Source organism: Portunus trituberculatus, chromosome 24 (assembly GCF_017591435.1).
Source record: "Portunus trituberculatus isolate SZX2019 chromosome 24, ASM1759143v1, whole genome shotgun sequence".
Lineage (NCBI taxonomy): Eukaryota > Metazoa > Arthropoda > Malacostraca > Decapoda > Portunidae > Portunus > Portunus trituberculatus.
Window position 1 is genome coordinate 13,712,372 of NC_059278.1, and position 16,379 is coordinate 13,728,750.

A 16,379-nucleotide genomic window follows, 5' to 3' on the forward strand; every position below is an offset into this window, starting at 1 on the left:
TCAGGGAATATCCTCAGTTTGCTCCCAGACTGTAGGATGTCTTAGGCAATAAGGTGTGCAATATGTGTATTTATTTATTGAAATACTTGTATTCTTGTTGTGTATACTGTCCAGAGTTATGTTTGTGATACTTTAACCTTAAGGCTTTGCCCCAGGGGGTGGGTGGCAAGACCCATCCTCCTCCTTTGTTGTAATTATTTATTAATTCAACAATAAATGTATCAATCAATCAATCATTTCGTGGAAACACGCCTTTAGAGCGAGTTCACACGTGTCGATTTGCGGTCAGCCGATACAAGCTTTCAATAAGCCCTTCCAGCCGGAGTACGTTCACACATTGCGGCTGGGAAGTATCGACTGGTTGGCGGGAAGTGAATGTAACACTCCTTTATTATTAATGCTCAAACTCGTGTATAAAAGGGTCTATATATGGGCCCGATCAGTGGCGGATCCAGGATAATTTTTGGGGGATGAGAAAGCGGGGAGGGGGGTGAGGCTACCACTAACCATGAACGCATCTATGCACGCTTTTTGGCTTGTTTAGCTCGTCTAAGTTTCGTAATACACAGTATTACGTTCAGAGCAGCGTATCTTTGCCGCACCGTGGCCTCCATGTTTGTGTTTACATTGTGTTGGCGGGAAGTGCCGACGGAAAGTGACGACGAAACACCATTTGTGTGTGACAGGCCGCAGCCAAAATATTGTCGATTTTCTGAAAAACGACGGAAAAAGTAGACGAAAAAAGTGCTAGTGTGACACCGCCTGTACGAGTTTTCCACCATCTGGCTTCGACTCAAGTCACTCTAACTAAATTTATCTATGCTGTCCATATCTCCCCTAATTCTTCTGACTATAGTAAATTCTTTGACTATTTACCTTCCAAAGTGGAGCACATTCTGTCCCTCTACCCTTTCGCGGAGATTTCCATTCTTGGAGATGTAAATTTTCACCACCAGCTTTGGCTTTCCTCTCCCTTCACTGACCATCCTGATGAACTAGCCATCAACTTTGCTATCCTCCATGACCTAGAGCAACTGGTGCAACACCCTACTCGTATTCCTGACCGTCCTGGAGACACGCACAACATTCTTGATCTCTTCCTTGCCTCTAATCCTTCTGTTTATGTTGTTACCCTATCATCTCCGTTGGGCTCCTCCGATCACAATCTCATTTCTGTTTCTTGTCCTATTTCTCCAATCCCTCCTCAGGATCCCCCAAAGCGGAGGTGCCTGTGGCGTTTTGCCTCTGCCAGCTAGGGGGACCTGAGGAGGTATTATGCTGATTTACCCTGGAATGATTACCGTTTCCGTGTCAGAGACCCATCTCTGTGTGCTGAACGCATAACAGAGGTGATAGTGTCTGGTATGGAGGCGTACATTCCTCATTCTTTCTCTCAAACTAAACTTTTAAGCCTTGGCTTAACACAGCCTGTTCTCGTGTTATACATGACAGAGTGGTTGCCCACAAAAGGTACTTGAGCCTTACATCCCCTGAATCTCACGCACATAATATTTCTGCCCGGAATCACGCAAGGCAATAATGACATATAGTTATAACAATATTGCGGAAAATTTGGGTATATTTTTTTCAATGGTGGTGCTCTGAAAACTTTGGGCGAACGAACACACAACATCATGACCTCTTTGACCAGTGCAACAACTTGAGGGAATGCACAGCAAAAATGTCTTGGCCAATGTAACTACTGAATGACAAGCAGTCACTAGTGGTGTAACGCCTTATCTGGCATATTTTGTATTAATGGATACTGGGTATATTACCTTTAATACCTTAAAAAGTAGGAAAATGTGACAGGGGAAGTGATACCCAGGATCTTAAAGGCTATTATTTGGTCTCAATACCGCCATAGGCGCTCACGTATTATAAAACAATTTGGTTAATCTTTATAAAAGGTCCGTGTCACGTACAAACACGAAACTCATATGTAGAAGGCTTGGTAACCTCGCCGTAAACATAAAAATAATTGAGGCGCACGCGTTTAGTTTGGCCGTAATAGCACTTGAGAGTTCGGCGATATAGGAATTTTTTTAAGTCCAGCGACCTCAGCACCAGTCAAGAGTAAACACTGAAATTATTTTCAATTGTTTATAACAGAGATTTGTGGGTATAAACAGGGATTTGTGAGTAGCGGCATATAAGGATTTCATGGTATGTATAGAGTTGATCCCTCCAATCACGCGCTGCCACTCGAGAAGCATAACGTTATAATTTTTTAGGTTCTTGTTAGCTTGTTATGGTACGTTAGGTTAACGCCCTAATGGGGCGGTTCACGGGGACCTGTGCACCCCCCCCTATAGGTTAGCTTAGGTTATGATAGGTTAATGTCTTAGTGTGGGGGTTCATGGGAGTCGCAGTCCTCACGATTAGGTTACATTAGGTTAGGTTATGTTAAGTTAGGTTAATGCCCTAGCGGAGGGGTTAAGGGGAGGCTAAGTTACATTAGGTTATGTTATGTTAGGTTAATGCCCTAGCAGGGGGTCGGTCCAGTTAGGTTACATTAGAGGTTAGGTTATGTTAGGTTAGATTAGGTTATGCTTGGTTAGGTTAGGTTGGAAAAACTTGAAATATTATGGAAATTTTCCGTAGTTTTTTTTTTTTTTTTTTCATGCCCATATTGCGCTTATTTTCGCCACCAAAACCCCCGATTCCCCACAGGCCCCCAAGCTTGTTTGGGGGGAGTGGGGGATGGAGGGGAAGGGAGGGACAGACTTCTTATAAAGAATTACCAACAGTTTTTTTGCACTTAACAAATTTACCTGTGACGTCTGTGACAAAATGCTTTTGAACAAGGTAGACGCAGATCTGTGCTACAAAAATAATTTGGACATGTGCATCCAGCCTCTGCTGTGTGTACCAAGGCCGTCAGAAAATATTCCCTGCAGAAATTAATGTGTAATATTTTATTTGAGCCTTGCCTTCAGTTATCCCATTCCCATAATAATATCTTTACATTACAGTGGAATGAAGTTATCTCAGCTTGGCGTGATCCTGCGACTAAAGAGTAGAATAGTTATTCCGGCGAGCGACGAGGGAGATTCGTCTGGCAATGTTACTATCGTTTTCAGTAGAAGCGTTCGCTTATATAGGCGAACGCTTCTGGACCGTTCGCCTTCCACAAAGTGTTACTGAAAACGCCTAAATCCTCCCGACACAAACTTCCAGTAGAGAACTATCCACTCTTTTTCAATAACACTCAACTGTCTCCCTCTTCCACACTGAGAATATCCTCGGTCTGTCCTTTACTCATAATCTTAACTGGAAACTTCACATCTCATCTCTTGCTAAAACAGCTTCTATGAAGTTAGGCGCTCTAAGGCGTATCCGCCAGTTTTTCTCGCCCCTCCAACTGCTAACTCTGTACAAGGGCATTATCCGTCCCTGTTTGGAGTCCCCTTCGCATGTTTGGGGGGGTTCCACTCACACAGTTTTACTAGATAGGGTGGACTCAAAAGCTTTTCGTCTCATCAACTCCCCTTCTCTGACTGACTGTCTTCAGCCTCTTAATTTCTCACAGCCGTAATGTTGCATCTCTTTCTATCTTTTATCGCTGTTTTCGTGCTAACTGTTCCACTGGTCTTGCTAACTGCATGCCTCCCGTCCTCCTGCGGCCTCGTTGCACAAGGCCTTCTTCTTTCTCTCATTCTTATTCTGTCCAACTCGCTAATGCAAGAGTTAACAGTACTCTTAATCATTCATATCTTTCTCTAGTAAACTCCTTGCCTGTTTCTGTATTTCCGTCTTCCAACGACTTGAGGGATGTATCAAGATATTTACTCCTTAATTTTGGCTAACACTTTACTTTTCTTTTAGGGAATCAGGACTCAAGTGAGCCTTTTTTTTTTTTTGTTGGTTTTGGCTGGCATCCATCTCTCCTACACACACACACACACACACACACACACACACACACACACACACACACACACTTAATCTTTTCACTTTGATACGATCAATGTATGAAATCTTTATAAGCATTTGTAAGAATATTATGGGTGAAAAATTATTATTCTCTTGACCACGCAAAAAAATACAAGCTATATATCATTTTCACTTCGTGTCTTCTCAAGTGCTACTGACAATTGTTTTTCTGTTTCAGTGATAAGACATTTAGCTACTCAAGACGCAGGTCGATTATTTTCTTGTACTCAAAGAAAATAGTTTGTGTAATGAAAAAAAAAAAAACTGAATGTGTCAGAAACTGCTTATATATATATATATATATATATATATATATATATATATATATATATATATATATATATATATATATATATATATATATATATATATATATATATATATATATATATATATATATATATATATATACACACACACACACACACACACACACACACACACACACACACACACACATATATATATATATATATATATATATATATATATATATATATATATATATATATATATATATATATATATATATATATAACCATTTGTCCAGAACTGTAAAAAAAAGGACGCCTTACATAATTTCTACAGGAGTAAGATAGAAGAATGTAGGATCGCGACTAAGTGAGATATTCGAGTTACATCTGCTAACAGGCTGGGTTGTCAATGAAACCTCACGAACAGCGGAGCTATGTCAATGGGTAACAGTCTGTCTTGAAATAGAAAATGCAGGCTAAAGCACTGATGCAAAATATAATTTTTCCTTATAGGGAATATTCAATAATGACATATATTTGCGAATTCAATAATGCCACGTATTTGTGAACTACAAACTGGAAACAACTCGTTAAATTCACTATCATACAAACACAAATTAATAAAATGGAATGAATAACAACAAAGTATCATCCCTAAACTGCGCCATTTGCTTTACCTAAGTATTTGTTACAAAAATGTATTGAACAGGACGCAGTTTGGTGGAACAGTTACTTGCACGACCCTCGATGCACGCACGGGATGGTAAAGTTTAGATTTCGAGTTCGCCAGAGAACTTGAGTGAATAACTTTAAAACCTCCATTGAGGGGTGTTGAAAGGGCTTGGAGGAGGATCGGGCGGTCCTCGATCTTCTTCCCGGGGTCGGTGTGAGGTTGGATCCCGCCTCCAGATGGCCTCCAGCACCTCCAGTGTAAACAAGGTAGGGTGTGAGTGGCTCCGGTGTGTGTGTTCCTGGCCTGACCTGGGGACAGAGACCTGGGTCACAGACGCCAGGTGAAGGTGGTGGCGGCTTGTACCACTCAAGGTGACATTAACTCTGGTGAAGAAGGCAAGGGGGGCGGGGCACAACACAGGGTCAAGCTAAACTGTATCCGTAGTCTTGTAAAATTTGCACGATGTTTTTCGGTGGGTGACTACTTCTTAGCCACGCAGAAAACAATTTCCAAATAACACAGCTTTTGTTCCGATAGAGAATTGTGCAACATGAAAACACTGCGCTGAATTCTACCAGTTATTTTTATTGTAAAATTGTGTTGTTTGGAAACTTCGCGTTAGCAAAATTTTTTTGGAAATGCTCTGGTCCTGTACAAAATCTTATAATATAATCTTGTTTTTAGCCGGCAAATCAGATCATTGCTTAACAGATATTTTTTTTTTGTTTGTTTTGTCATAAGTCAAACTTAGATGATAACTAATGTTTATCACGTATTGGTCCTTAGGCTTCTTTTATCATTATTTATTTATTTACTTTTTTACATAATCTGTCACTAATAAACTACAAATTCAGTCTTAAAAAAGATTATCAAACTCCCTTGTAACTATTACTTGTCTTTTATGACTATTTACAGTGAGTGAATACTGTCATCAACATAAGACAAAAATGAATAAGAAAATGAGAAAATTTCTACTTTAAAGATTTAGCTGTCAAACTGAATGTTAACATATTTTACAATACTGTGAATAATTGTCATAAGATATGAGGGGTATACCAAGAAATCATCACTACCATGTTCTTTTCATGATAATGTTGACTGTCATTATTATAAGCTAAAAAAAAAAATCTCCATATATTTATTATAAGCTAAAAAATCTCCATATATACTTGCAATTTAAAAGGGATCTCTTGCAGCTTCTCAGCATAACCCTAGGTCTCCAAAGTCTTGCACCATTTCATACTGAGTTTTGTTGTCTGTTCTTAACTTATACAGTGTTTTGGTATTTTGTATTTTACTCATTTCTCTCTCTCTCTCTCTCTCTCTCTCTCTCTCTCTCTCTCTCTCTCTCTCTCTCTCTCTCTCTCTCTCTCTCTCTATATATATATATATATATATATATATATATAATATGATATAATATATATATATATATATATATATATATATATATAAATATAATGTATATATATAATGTATATATATGTATATGCTTACCTATGAATGGATAGTGGGGAAATAAGAAGTAGCTTCTTATAGTGATCCCCACCTCTAAGACCTGTCAGCCTCATGCCCGAAACCCAAGTGTCTATCATACCGTGCTTTAAAAGTGGCTGTTGACCGGGCAGTTACCACACTGTCTGGGAGCTTGTTCCAGGGGTCTATAGCTCTAAGGGCAAGCCACTTCCCTTTCATGGTGGTACGCCAGTGGTCTGGTTTGCCCAGCTTGTAAGAGTGGCCCCTCAGTTGGCTGGTACTGAGCTGAAAGAATTTGGTGAAGGGGACGTCCTTGTAGCCATGCAGGAGCTTGAAGGTCTGGATATATATATATATATATATATATATATATATATATATATATATATATATATATATATATATATATATATACATATAGGTATATATATTTTGTTAGAGTAACTTTCTTTGAGCTTTTGATTGTTCAATTCAATGCATAGTTGCCCACAAGAATGTTCATTCACACAATTATAGTTCATGATTGTTGAGTTCTTGTTATGTTTTTAGCATCAATGCAAACAATATAATTTTTTTATGTATTGTCATTGCAAATCTATTTACAAACATTATTTGTGCTTTTTACCCATACTTGCAGATAATATTTGCTTTGTTTTTGGCCACATATGATTATAAGTGCTCTTCAAGAATGTCTGCCAGGCTTGCCAGTTATGGCAATAAATTAAACATATTGGGTGATCAGTATTCCCAAAAATAAGTTTACTAGGGCACTACCACAGAAATTACCCTCGACACACTACAGTGATGAGAAAAAGTAATAGTGGTACCTTGAGATACGAGTTTAATTTGTTCCGTGACGGAGCTCGTATCTCAAAACAGTTTTCCCTATTGAAATGCCATTAATCCATTCCAGCTTCTCCAAAAAGAGCACCTCTTTTTCTTTTATGTGCTTTCAGGTAAGAAAAAGTTATTGATAAATAATAATTATTTCACAGAAACATAATAAAACATAACAAAAGATAATATAAAAGATAAACTACTCTTATAAAGTATATTAATCTTGAAGGGTGCATTCCACGGGACGTTACCATACTGCATTCCCAACCGTCACTTGGAACTGTCGATGAGGTGGAGGGTACAAATATAGCCACCCACTGAAGACTGGGTGCTCTAATTAAATCACAGAAGAGCTCGATGACGATTCTGTAAACATTATTCATTGAATAAATGAAGTTTTAAGTAGGAGAGAAAGAGAGAGAGAGAGAGAGAGAGAGAGAATAGAATAGAATAGAATAGAGCCTGCACCACCATAGCCGGCGTAGAGGTTTGTTTACATTTGCCCTCACCCCCCCTCCGTGACATGCTTTAGTGAAAGAGGTAGGCAGAAATAGGAAAATTTTTTTTTGCCTTTTCAGTTACGTACACATGCATACTTTATCAGTGCATGAAAATATATGAAATAATAGCAAAAGTTTATTTAGTGTTTTTACCTTGGAGACATATCTTTGGCTAATGGTGGTAATCGTAGAGGAGGAGGGAGGGAGAGTGGAAAGGCTGCAGGCACCATTTACACATAAACATTAAACATAAATTAAAACTGCACTTTCTTCAGACAATAAAAAAGGTCTGTAATTAATGCGAAAATGATAGAAGATCAATCACAGTGCATGATATCCATGGAAAACACGTAGATACTAGCTCAGCTGAGGCTACCGATGTGCCGAGCCGCTGACTGGTGGCAACATCCTCAATCATGACTCGTATCTCAAAATAAAAAAATTACCAAATCGTAGCTTGTATCTCAAAAAACTAGTATCTCAGGCAGCTCATATTGCAAGGTACCACTGTATGTCAAATATATATGTAAGATATATGTATCTGACACTTGATGGTATTGAAAATGATAATACCTACATAGCATCTATCTGATACTGAATGGGATGACAAGTACATTGAGCTCTCTCTCTCTCTCTCTCTCTCTCTCTCTCTCTCTCTCTCTCTCTCTCTCTCTCTCTCTCTCTCTCTCTCTCTCTCTCTCTCTCTCTCTCTCTCTCTGTGTGTGTGTGTGTGTGTGTTTATTTCTCTTGGCCACACTTAAAAAACAAACTTTTATCTCCTCCATTCTTTAATTGCATGTCACAGGTTCAGTAATATATCATATATAAATTTTTATCTTACTCTTCTCCATACAAAAGTGTGTACATATATCTTTCCCCTTCTATTGACCACAATACATTTTTATGCTTCAGAGGCCTGAGAGGATGTCGTACTAACAGAAGAAACCAAGAGACAGGAAGGACACAAGGATGAGTCTGGGAAGCATAAGCATTAACTGTCCTTGGGAGGACAACTCGCCAGAGCCTCTCTTAGACATCTGTGGAAAATATGTCATCGCTCATCCGGAGACCTTCTGTGTACTACACCAACTCAGTGGGCTGTGGTTCCTTCGGCCAGGCACAGCCCTCCCAACAGAACTGTGTGAGAGGCTGATAAGTCTGTGGCAAGACATAAATACAGAAGCACTTGATGATAGGTTTATTAATATATTTAGAGACTTGGCTAATACAAGATTAAAGAGAGTAACTTTGAGAAACTCTTCTGTGTCTGATGATGGGCTAGGTGTTCTTCTCTCTCATAATTTAATCGAACTTGATATTAGTAATTGTAGTAAACTCTCAGAACGAACATTAAATAATATAAACAAATATGGTGACAGTCTTCTGACTTTAGTGATTGGAAAAACTAAAGACATTCTACCGAGTTCAGTGTCAGCTGGAGCACAGCTTGAGCCAAGCACTGGTAAAGATGGCAGCCCAGTGAGTGAGTTGAGAAAAAGAGAGTACATCCTGCGAACCCCAAACTTAAGGAAACTTGTGGTGCGGGAGCTGATACAACCCAAGGATGATGGGTACTTTGTTATGCTCTTGCAGCCACTCACAAAGCTCACTCACCTTGACCTGTCTGGCTGCTTCTTCCTTCATGACATCAAATATCTCCTCCCCATGAAGAATCTAGTCTCCATAAATCTCCACTGCGCACAGAGGATACAAGACACAATCCCGGTTCTTTCTGAAATCAAAACATTGAAGTCAGTATTAAATGTTTTAGTTACATATAATGATTGACTTATTTAGGCTAATAAAATGTACATTGTTATATATACAATTATTGGTAACAATTATAAAGTCATTCATGATGGATATCTTACGCATAATATCTTACTTATTTGTTACGTGTCATAATTTTCTTCCTTTCCTCAGATTTTTGGATGTGTCTCAAGCCAACCAAACATATGGCATGTTTGAATGCCCTGACACAACACTGGCTAATCTGGTGTCAAGTTTGCCAAATCTTACAAGCTTGGATATTTCTGGCACAAATTTGTCAGGGGATGGCACTTTTGATGAATACAGAGATTCAGATGATGTAAATCTTCTTTCTTTGTGTTTGTTGTAGATCACTAAAGAGTGTAATAGTGTAACATTTACAAAGATTCTATATATTTTTTTTTTACCTGTAAAAAATAGAAATATAATTTACTCTATTTTATGTAAGGAAAAAATAGCTATTTATGTAAGACTGTTTCGGCTACATGAAGGTTTAAAAGATTTGCTTATGGCTGCAATATTGTTGTTCATATTTTTGGAGTTATTTGCATTATCAGTATTCACCTTTTGTTTGATCTTAATATAGTTTAAAACTGGGAGGGAAAAAATACTTAATAAGCTTTTTTCTTGTATACAAAATATAACATTTTAATGCATGTGAGAATGGAATGAATGTTGATAATGAAATGAAAAAGAATTTGTGAAGAGAGTCTCACACTACAAGACAAATTTGTATCTTTCAGAAAGAGCATCAGAGAGATGTAGAGGCAGACCTATGTGATATTCCTGGCTTGCGGTGTCGCATCAACAACCCACTGGAGTTCTTGGGTCTTTACAACACACTTCATGATGCTTGTCACAGAAACCACATCCCTGCCAGGGTGGTAAGTCTTTTTCCTGGTTGTTAGCAGTGATGGCTATGGAAAAACTGATGCCTGTCTCTTAATTTTCTTTTTATTTACACTGTATTGTGTTGCAATGTCAGAGAAGATTTCTCTTGTTTATGAAATTCTGCACCTGCAAGTGTGCATTAAGTAATTACTTTTGTATAATTTTCTTGATGTAAGAGCTTTTCTTTCTCTAGAAAGTAAATATTGAAAATATCATGGATGGGTATGACCTGAACTGTCTGTTTAACTAGATCACTGGTGATGCCAATGAGGAGCAGATACTGGCTGCCATGGAAGCATATTTAGATCGACCTGATGTACTCGTCAAAGCTCTAAATGAATTGTTCCACATCTTTCGGTTTGAGACATGTCATGACCAAAAGCGAGCCCTCAACCTCATCCTGCTGGCCATGCTCAGGCACCGGCGGGAGAAACACATTCAGATATCTGGAAGGTTAGTGAACAATGGTGGTCTCTTTTCAGTGCAGTATGAGTTTATCATTCAAAAGTCAGAAAATGTGCAGGTTTTCTGTCAGGTATTACTGTAAAGTGGGTGCTTGCAATATACACTGATTTGATTGAAAAGTGTCTTTGGTGATTCTCTTAAAGGAAGTAGCCATGGCAGAAAAATGCTCTTTTTTCTAAGTACCTCATCATTGCTTATAAATCTCTCTCTTACAAATACCAAAATAAAAATTATATTGTTTCAGTGTTTATATTTTAAGTTCTTTTTCTTATTGTACCAACCATGCCTCTATTGATAAACAGATTGAATTGTCATTGTGGCATTATGCATCCATGCACATTTTCAAGTTCTCATTCATTTTTCAATTGATATTTGCATAAATGCAAATCTTAAGTTTTTAGTTTAGCTGAAACTGAAGTATGGCATAATGATACCAACAAAACTTTTATTTTTGAGCAGTGCATCACTGTTCTATATTGCTAAGACTGAAGACAAAAACAGTTTGAGTGTGAGAACCAGACAGAAGATAATTGGGGTATTGTTGGATGCAATGGAGACTCATCTAGATGACTCTACCATGATGCGAAATGGATGTCTCACTCTCTGCCAGTTCAGGATACCTCAAGATGTGGCAAGTGTTATTCCCAGTTCTTTAACTGAGTATTCATAAATGTGTGAAACTACATGTGCTATTCTGATGTGTGTGTTTTTCATTTATGTTCCTCTCAAGTCATGTTTTCCTTAACTGATGATCTCTCCTTTGTCCAGCTGTTTGAATATCGACGTCTTGTCCAGCTTTTGCTACGCCTGATCAAAGGCCGAGATAATGGTGATGATTTTGTACGAAGGATTGCCATTTATCTCCTTAACTCCCTTGCCTGTCAGGTGGATGGGGAACAGAAAGAACTTGTTGGAGATCTAGGAGCAATAGAGGTTAGGAATTTCATATCTAATTCAGATGGTGTTTCTTTTTTTTTTTTATCATTACTGCTACTAGTTTGTTGAATGTCATCATTTTTAAGCTGTTATTGAGTAAGGTTCTGTGAGTCTGCAGTAACAACATGTATATTGTTTGCAGACAATGCTGAAGCTGATCAGTGACAGGCTGCAGGATGATATGCATGATGACATGCTGGAGATTGCCTGGTCAGCAATGTGGAATGTCACCGATGAGACGCCCATCAACTGTCTTCGTTTTCTAAATGGTGAAGGGATGACCTACTTCCAGAAATGCCTCAAGGCAAGTTTTTATAATCCAATACATACCTTATTCTTACTTCTGTCAATAAATTCAACAGTAATATTGCTGTTTTACCATTTTACTTCTTTGGATACTTTAATTTATGTTATCTATACCATTCTCACCATCAGGCATTTCCGGATAAACCTGAATTGCTGCGAAACATGATGGGATTGTTAGGCAATGTGGCAGAAGTGAAGGACCTGAGACATCGCCTCATGACTCCTGAGCTCCTCACCACCTTTGCTGATCTTCTGGATTCCAATTCAGATGGTATTGAGGTCAGTCTCAGGTCTTGGTACTTTTTATTTTTAAAGGTGAAAGTCTGCCTGGCTTACATTTAGATGTCAGTCAATTATTACATGACATTTTTTCCCTGCACTGACAAGTCATATATTTTGAATATTTTCTATATGATAACTGCATTTTTCTTACATTTTCATTATTAATTTAGATTTAATGAGTATTGTAATGAGAAATTCAGAATGAGATATGTGCTCTAAAGAAAGTGAAGACTGTATTGTGTTTTGGCCTTTGTGTTTGAAAGTTTTTGTTAGGTTTCTTTGAGAGTTAATCAAAAGACCACAATATGATTCAGGCATAGTTATTTCAAAATTATACCATTCAGATTTCTTTAGAAAGCATGATGGGTAGAAAAGAACTGGCATTTTAAGTAAAGAAATATGAAGTGTGGAGTATTACTTAGAGGATGAGAGGCTGCATCCTAAGGTAGTTTCTTATGCAGAGAGAATTATGGTGTATTAAGTCATCAGTTGCAATGATTTCTTTGGAAACAGGTGAGCTACAATGCTGCAGGGGTACTGTCCCACATTGCCAGTGGTGGGCCTGAGGCTTGGACCATTGACCGACCCACCAGGGCTGAAGTGCTGGAGAGGATGGTGGCAGCAATTGAGCGCTGGGACTTGGCCTCAAAGCGCAACATTAATTACAGGTGAAGTGACATTTTGAAATACTTTGGGAATGTTTTTCATCTGACTTAAACATGGTTTTAGTTCACGCAAATTTAGCCTCCTCCATATAATTCTATTTTCACTATTTTCTTTATTTTAAGTAACAATAATCTGTTCTGATACCTGTCAGTCAGGGTTGGAAAAAAAATCATGATTTTTAACAAAAATAAAATCAATTTATGTGATTTAAAATCAGATTTATTTGATTTAAATATTTTTTTGCTTTAAATGATTTTGTTTGCTTTAAACTTTTTCTTGCCACCAATGTTAAATGAAATCATAGCTTAGTGTTATGCATTATCCAAGATGAGTTTTTCCCTTGAAAATCATAAGTAAGATTAATGATCTTATTCCTATCTTATCTTATCTACAAAGCCTCTACATGTCTCTTCATTCTTGTTATTAGCCCTCAAATTTCTTGTTTGCATTTTCTGCATTTTGCTTTAAATTTTTTGCCTTTGCGAATTCTCTTTTCCTCCCACTGTCACTCTTTCCAGTGTCCATCTGACATTATTGTGTATCAAATTATAAATCACAAATAGTCTACCATAAGACAAAGTAATATAATTTGAATGTGAACAGTGAAGAGGCCACAGGCCAGCAGTCCTTGGTATAGTATGGTGGAGGTTCCATCCCTGTCTATTAAACACTGATGAAAGTTGCCAATTTGTCTGTTTGTATGTTGTCTGATTTGGATTCATATTAATAAGAAATTATACTTAATAATTTTCTTGTTCACTTAAAAAGAATATAAAGACTTTACTTTCCTTTTATAAGCTTTTGAATATTTGTCATGTAAAAGAAGGAAATGGTTCACTTGTTCCTGACTTGCTACAGGACCAGTGCAGGACTGGTCAGGAAAAGCAGAGTTGATGCTTGTCCTGTACATGTAGATTATATTTTTCTAATACAGGGTATTTCATTTTGATTTAAATAATGATTTTTTAACTCAGATTTTTATGTATTTAAATAACTTAATTTAAATTATTTTATTTAAATTAAAACAACCCTGCCTGTCACATGAAACTTTTTAAAGGAATGACCACAGCCTATATTTGCCTTTGACCATATTCTTTGCACTTCATTAAAATTAAACAATAGATAGAGATAGTAAGCTTGTATGAACATAGTTAAAGATATGGTTGATATATGTGTACTGTCTATAATTGTTCATCATATTGCCTTTGTATTCACAATCATACTTTGTTTTTTTGTAGATCATTTGAGCCCATCTTAAGACTACTGGAGGTTTACCACACTCCACAATGTCAACACTGGGCTGCGTGGGCACTGGCCAATCTAACTAGAGTTTATCGTGAGTCTTTTTCCTCTTATTAAAAATGGTATTATTGTTAATTTGTATTAAATTTTACTTCTTTATGTGCTATATGATTTTGTTGTGCTTCATAACCTCAAATAGTCAGCCTGTTGTCAGTAATGCCACCATTGGCCAAGACTCGGAAAGTTGCATTCATTCAAAATAATGAATTGTCAATTTATGTTATCTTTAATTTCATTAGCTGATAAGTATTGCTCACTGGTGGAGGAAGAGGGAGGAATACAGTTACTACAAGCCCTTCTAGCCTCCCCAGCTCCCTACTCCCGCATCAAGATCCTGGCAAGGATTGTCATCGTTCAGTGTCAACACTACAAGGTGAGTGTCAAGCATCCACCAGACGGAGGCTGACGTGTCAGGTGTGTACAAAATAAGCAGAAATGTGAAGTACATGTACTACTATGGTTATTGTTAGCTGGTTTAAAATTAGACCTTATGTAAGTTATAGTGTGGCTATCTGAATTCATAAATATAATGTTATAATTACAAGCCTGGTCTTTTTATTTCAGGAGGATGGATCTTTGGAGCGCATGGATCTGGATTCAAACACTTAAAACAAAATATAAGATCAAGTCAGTTTTGGAGTCATTCTTGAAGTTTCTGGAATGATGTTTTAGTGTGATATTTGTTGTCTCCTCTGTTGACAGTGGCTGGTTATTAATGTTCTCGGCAGAGCTAATCAAATGAAGCAGAACTGTTTCTTAGAAATTCACTGTGAGGAAAGTAGTTATATGGAGGTTTGTTTGTAAGATTCTCTGTCAAGTTACAGAGTCTTGTAAAACAACTGTTTAATACATACATTACTTTAAAGTTTACTGCTTTGAGCTTCTGAGACTGACATTCATGTTATTTTCTTACCTGCCGGTACCTCTGGATAATGTTTGACTCTTGGCATGCATTGATTTCTCAATTTAGCTTATAGCAACACTTTGATTATCTATCAGTTTTCAATGCAGCTCTCAATAAATACTCCTTATGCATTCTTGGTATCTTTTATATTGAATATAGAATTATATTCACTGTACAGTGATGTGTGGCTAGTCCTATCATGTTAAGCCCAACTGAGTGTTACATACAGTCATCCTTGTCCCTATGCAGCATTACCACTGCTTGCTGCTCAGGAAGGATCATAGATTACCACTGATATTCCTTAGGGCCTGTCATGTAAACTTTTTGTCAGTAGGAAATAGGACGTGATTAGTGAACAGTTGAATATTATGACTTTTTGACATTCATAAAGTTGATGCTTTTCTTTACACACACACACACACACACACACACACACACACACACACAGTGGTTACACACACACACACACAGATATTTGGGTGTGTCTCCTTTCACAGCCCTGTTCACAGCAGTGAGTAGGTACATGTAAATCGAGGAGTTGTGACCTTGTTGTCCCGGTGTGTGGTGTGTGCCTGGTCTCAGACCTATACCAAGATCGGAAATAATGAGCTCTGAGCTCGCTCCGTAGGGTAACGTCTGGCTGTCTCGTCAGAGACTGCAGCAGATCAAACAGTGAATACACACACACACACACACACACACACACACACACACACACACACACACAAAGCTGTATACATCAAATTGTGTGCACTGTTTCCCAGTGGCCAACAGATGGCAATTGTGGCTAGGGAGACTAAAAGCAATGTTTGCAGTACATCTATGCATACTAATTACACTCCATTGCTGTGGGTGTCTAGGACACTTACACACTGACAGTGAGAGTTCCCTGTGGTGAGGGGAAGATAGCAATGGAGGGGAGTGGCATTGACATTATGGAGCACTTTCGATAAGTGTGGTGTACATTACTGATTACAGGTTAGGTTGTATTGATAAAACTGTATATTTAAGGTGTTTAACTTGAATTATTTTCGACAGCTCTCTTGAATTAAGGCAACACTATAATCTCTCCAGTAATAAATTGTAGATGATAATCCCTTCCAGGCTCGTGGCCAGCAAGATGGTTTAGAACAATGAGAGTGATCACCAGGACAGTGAATGGGAAATGTGTAGTGTACACT

General features: G+C 37.8%; 1 protein-coding gene across 2 annotated transcripts; it reads left to right on the forward strand.

The window, feature by feature from the left end:
- Positions 1-4,979: 4,979 nt before the first annotated feature.
- LOC123508261 (protein zer-1 homolog) lies at positions 4,980-15,329 on the forward strand. 2 transcript variants are annotated; one of them, XM_045261832.1, is made up of 13 exons: positions 4,980-5,129; positions 8,589-9,427; positions 9,600-9,765; positions 10,190-10,330; positions 10,588-10,790; positions 11,262-11,433; positions 11,571-11,735; positions 11,881-12,042; positions 12,174-12,323; positions 12,840-12,994; positions 14,231-14,328; positions 14,534-14,667; positions 14,859-15,329. In XM_045261832.1, exons 2-13 carry the CDS (start codon positions 8,646-8,648, stop codon positions 14,901-14,903), a joined length of 2,373 nt encoding a protein of 790 aa, XP_045117767.1. In that variant the 5' UTR covers positions 4,980-5,129; positions 8,589-8,645; the 3' UTR covers positions 14,904-15,329. The 2 variants fall into 2 exon arrangements, with proteins under 2 accessions (XP_045117767.1, XP_045117768.1); XM_045261833.1 differs by having other exon boundaries at positions 5,118-5,234.
- Positions 15,330-16,379: the final 1,050 nt, after the last annotated feature.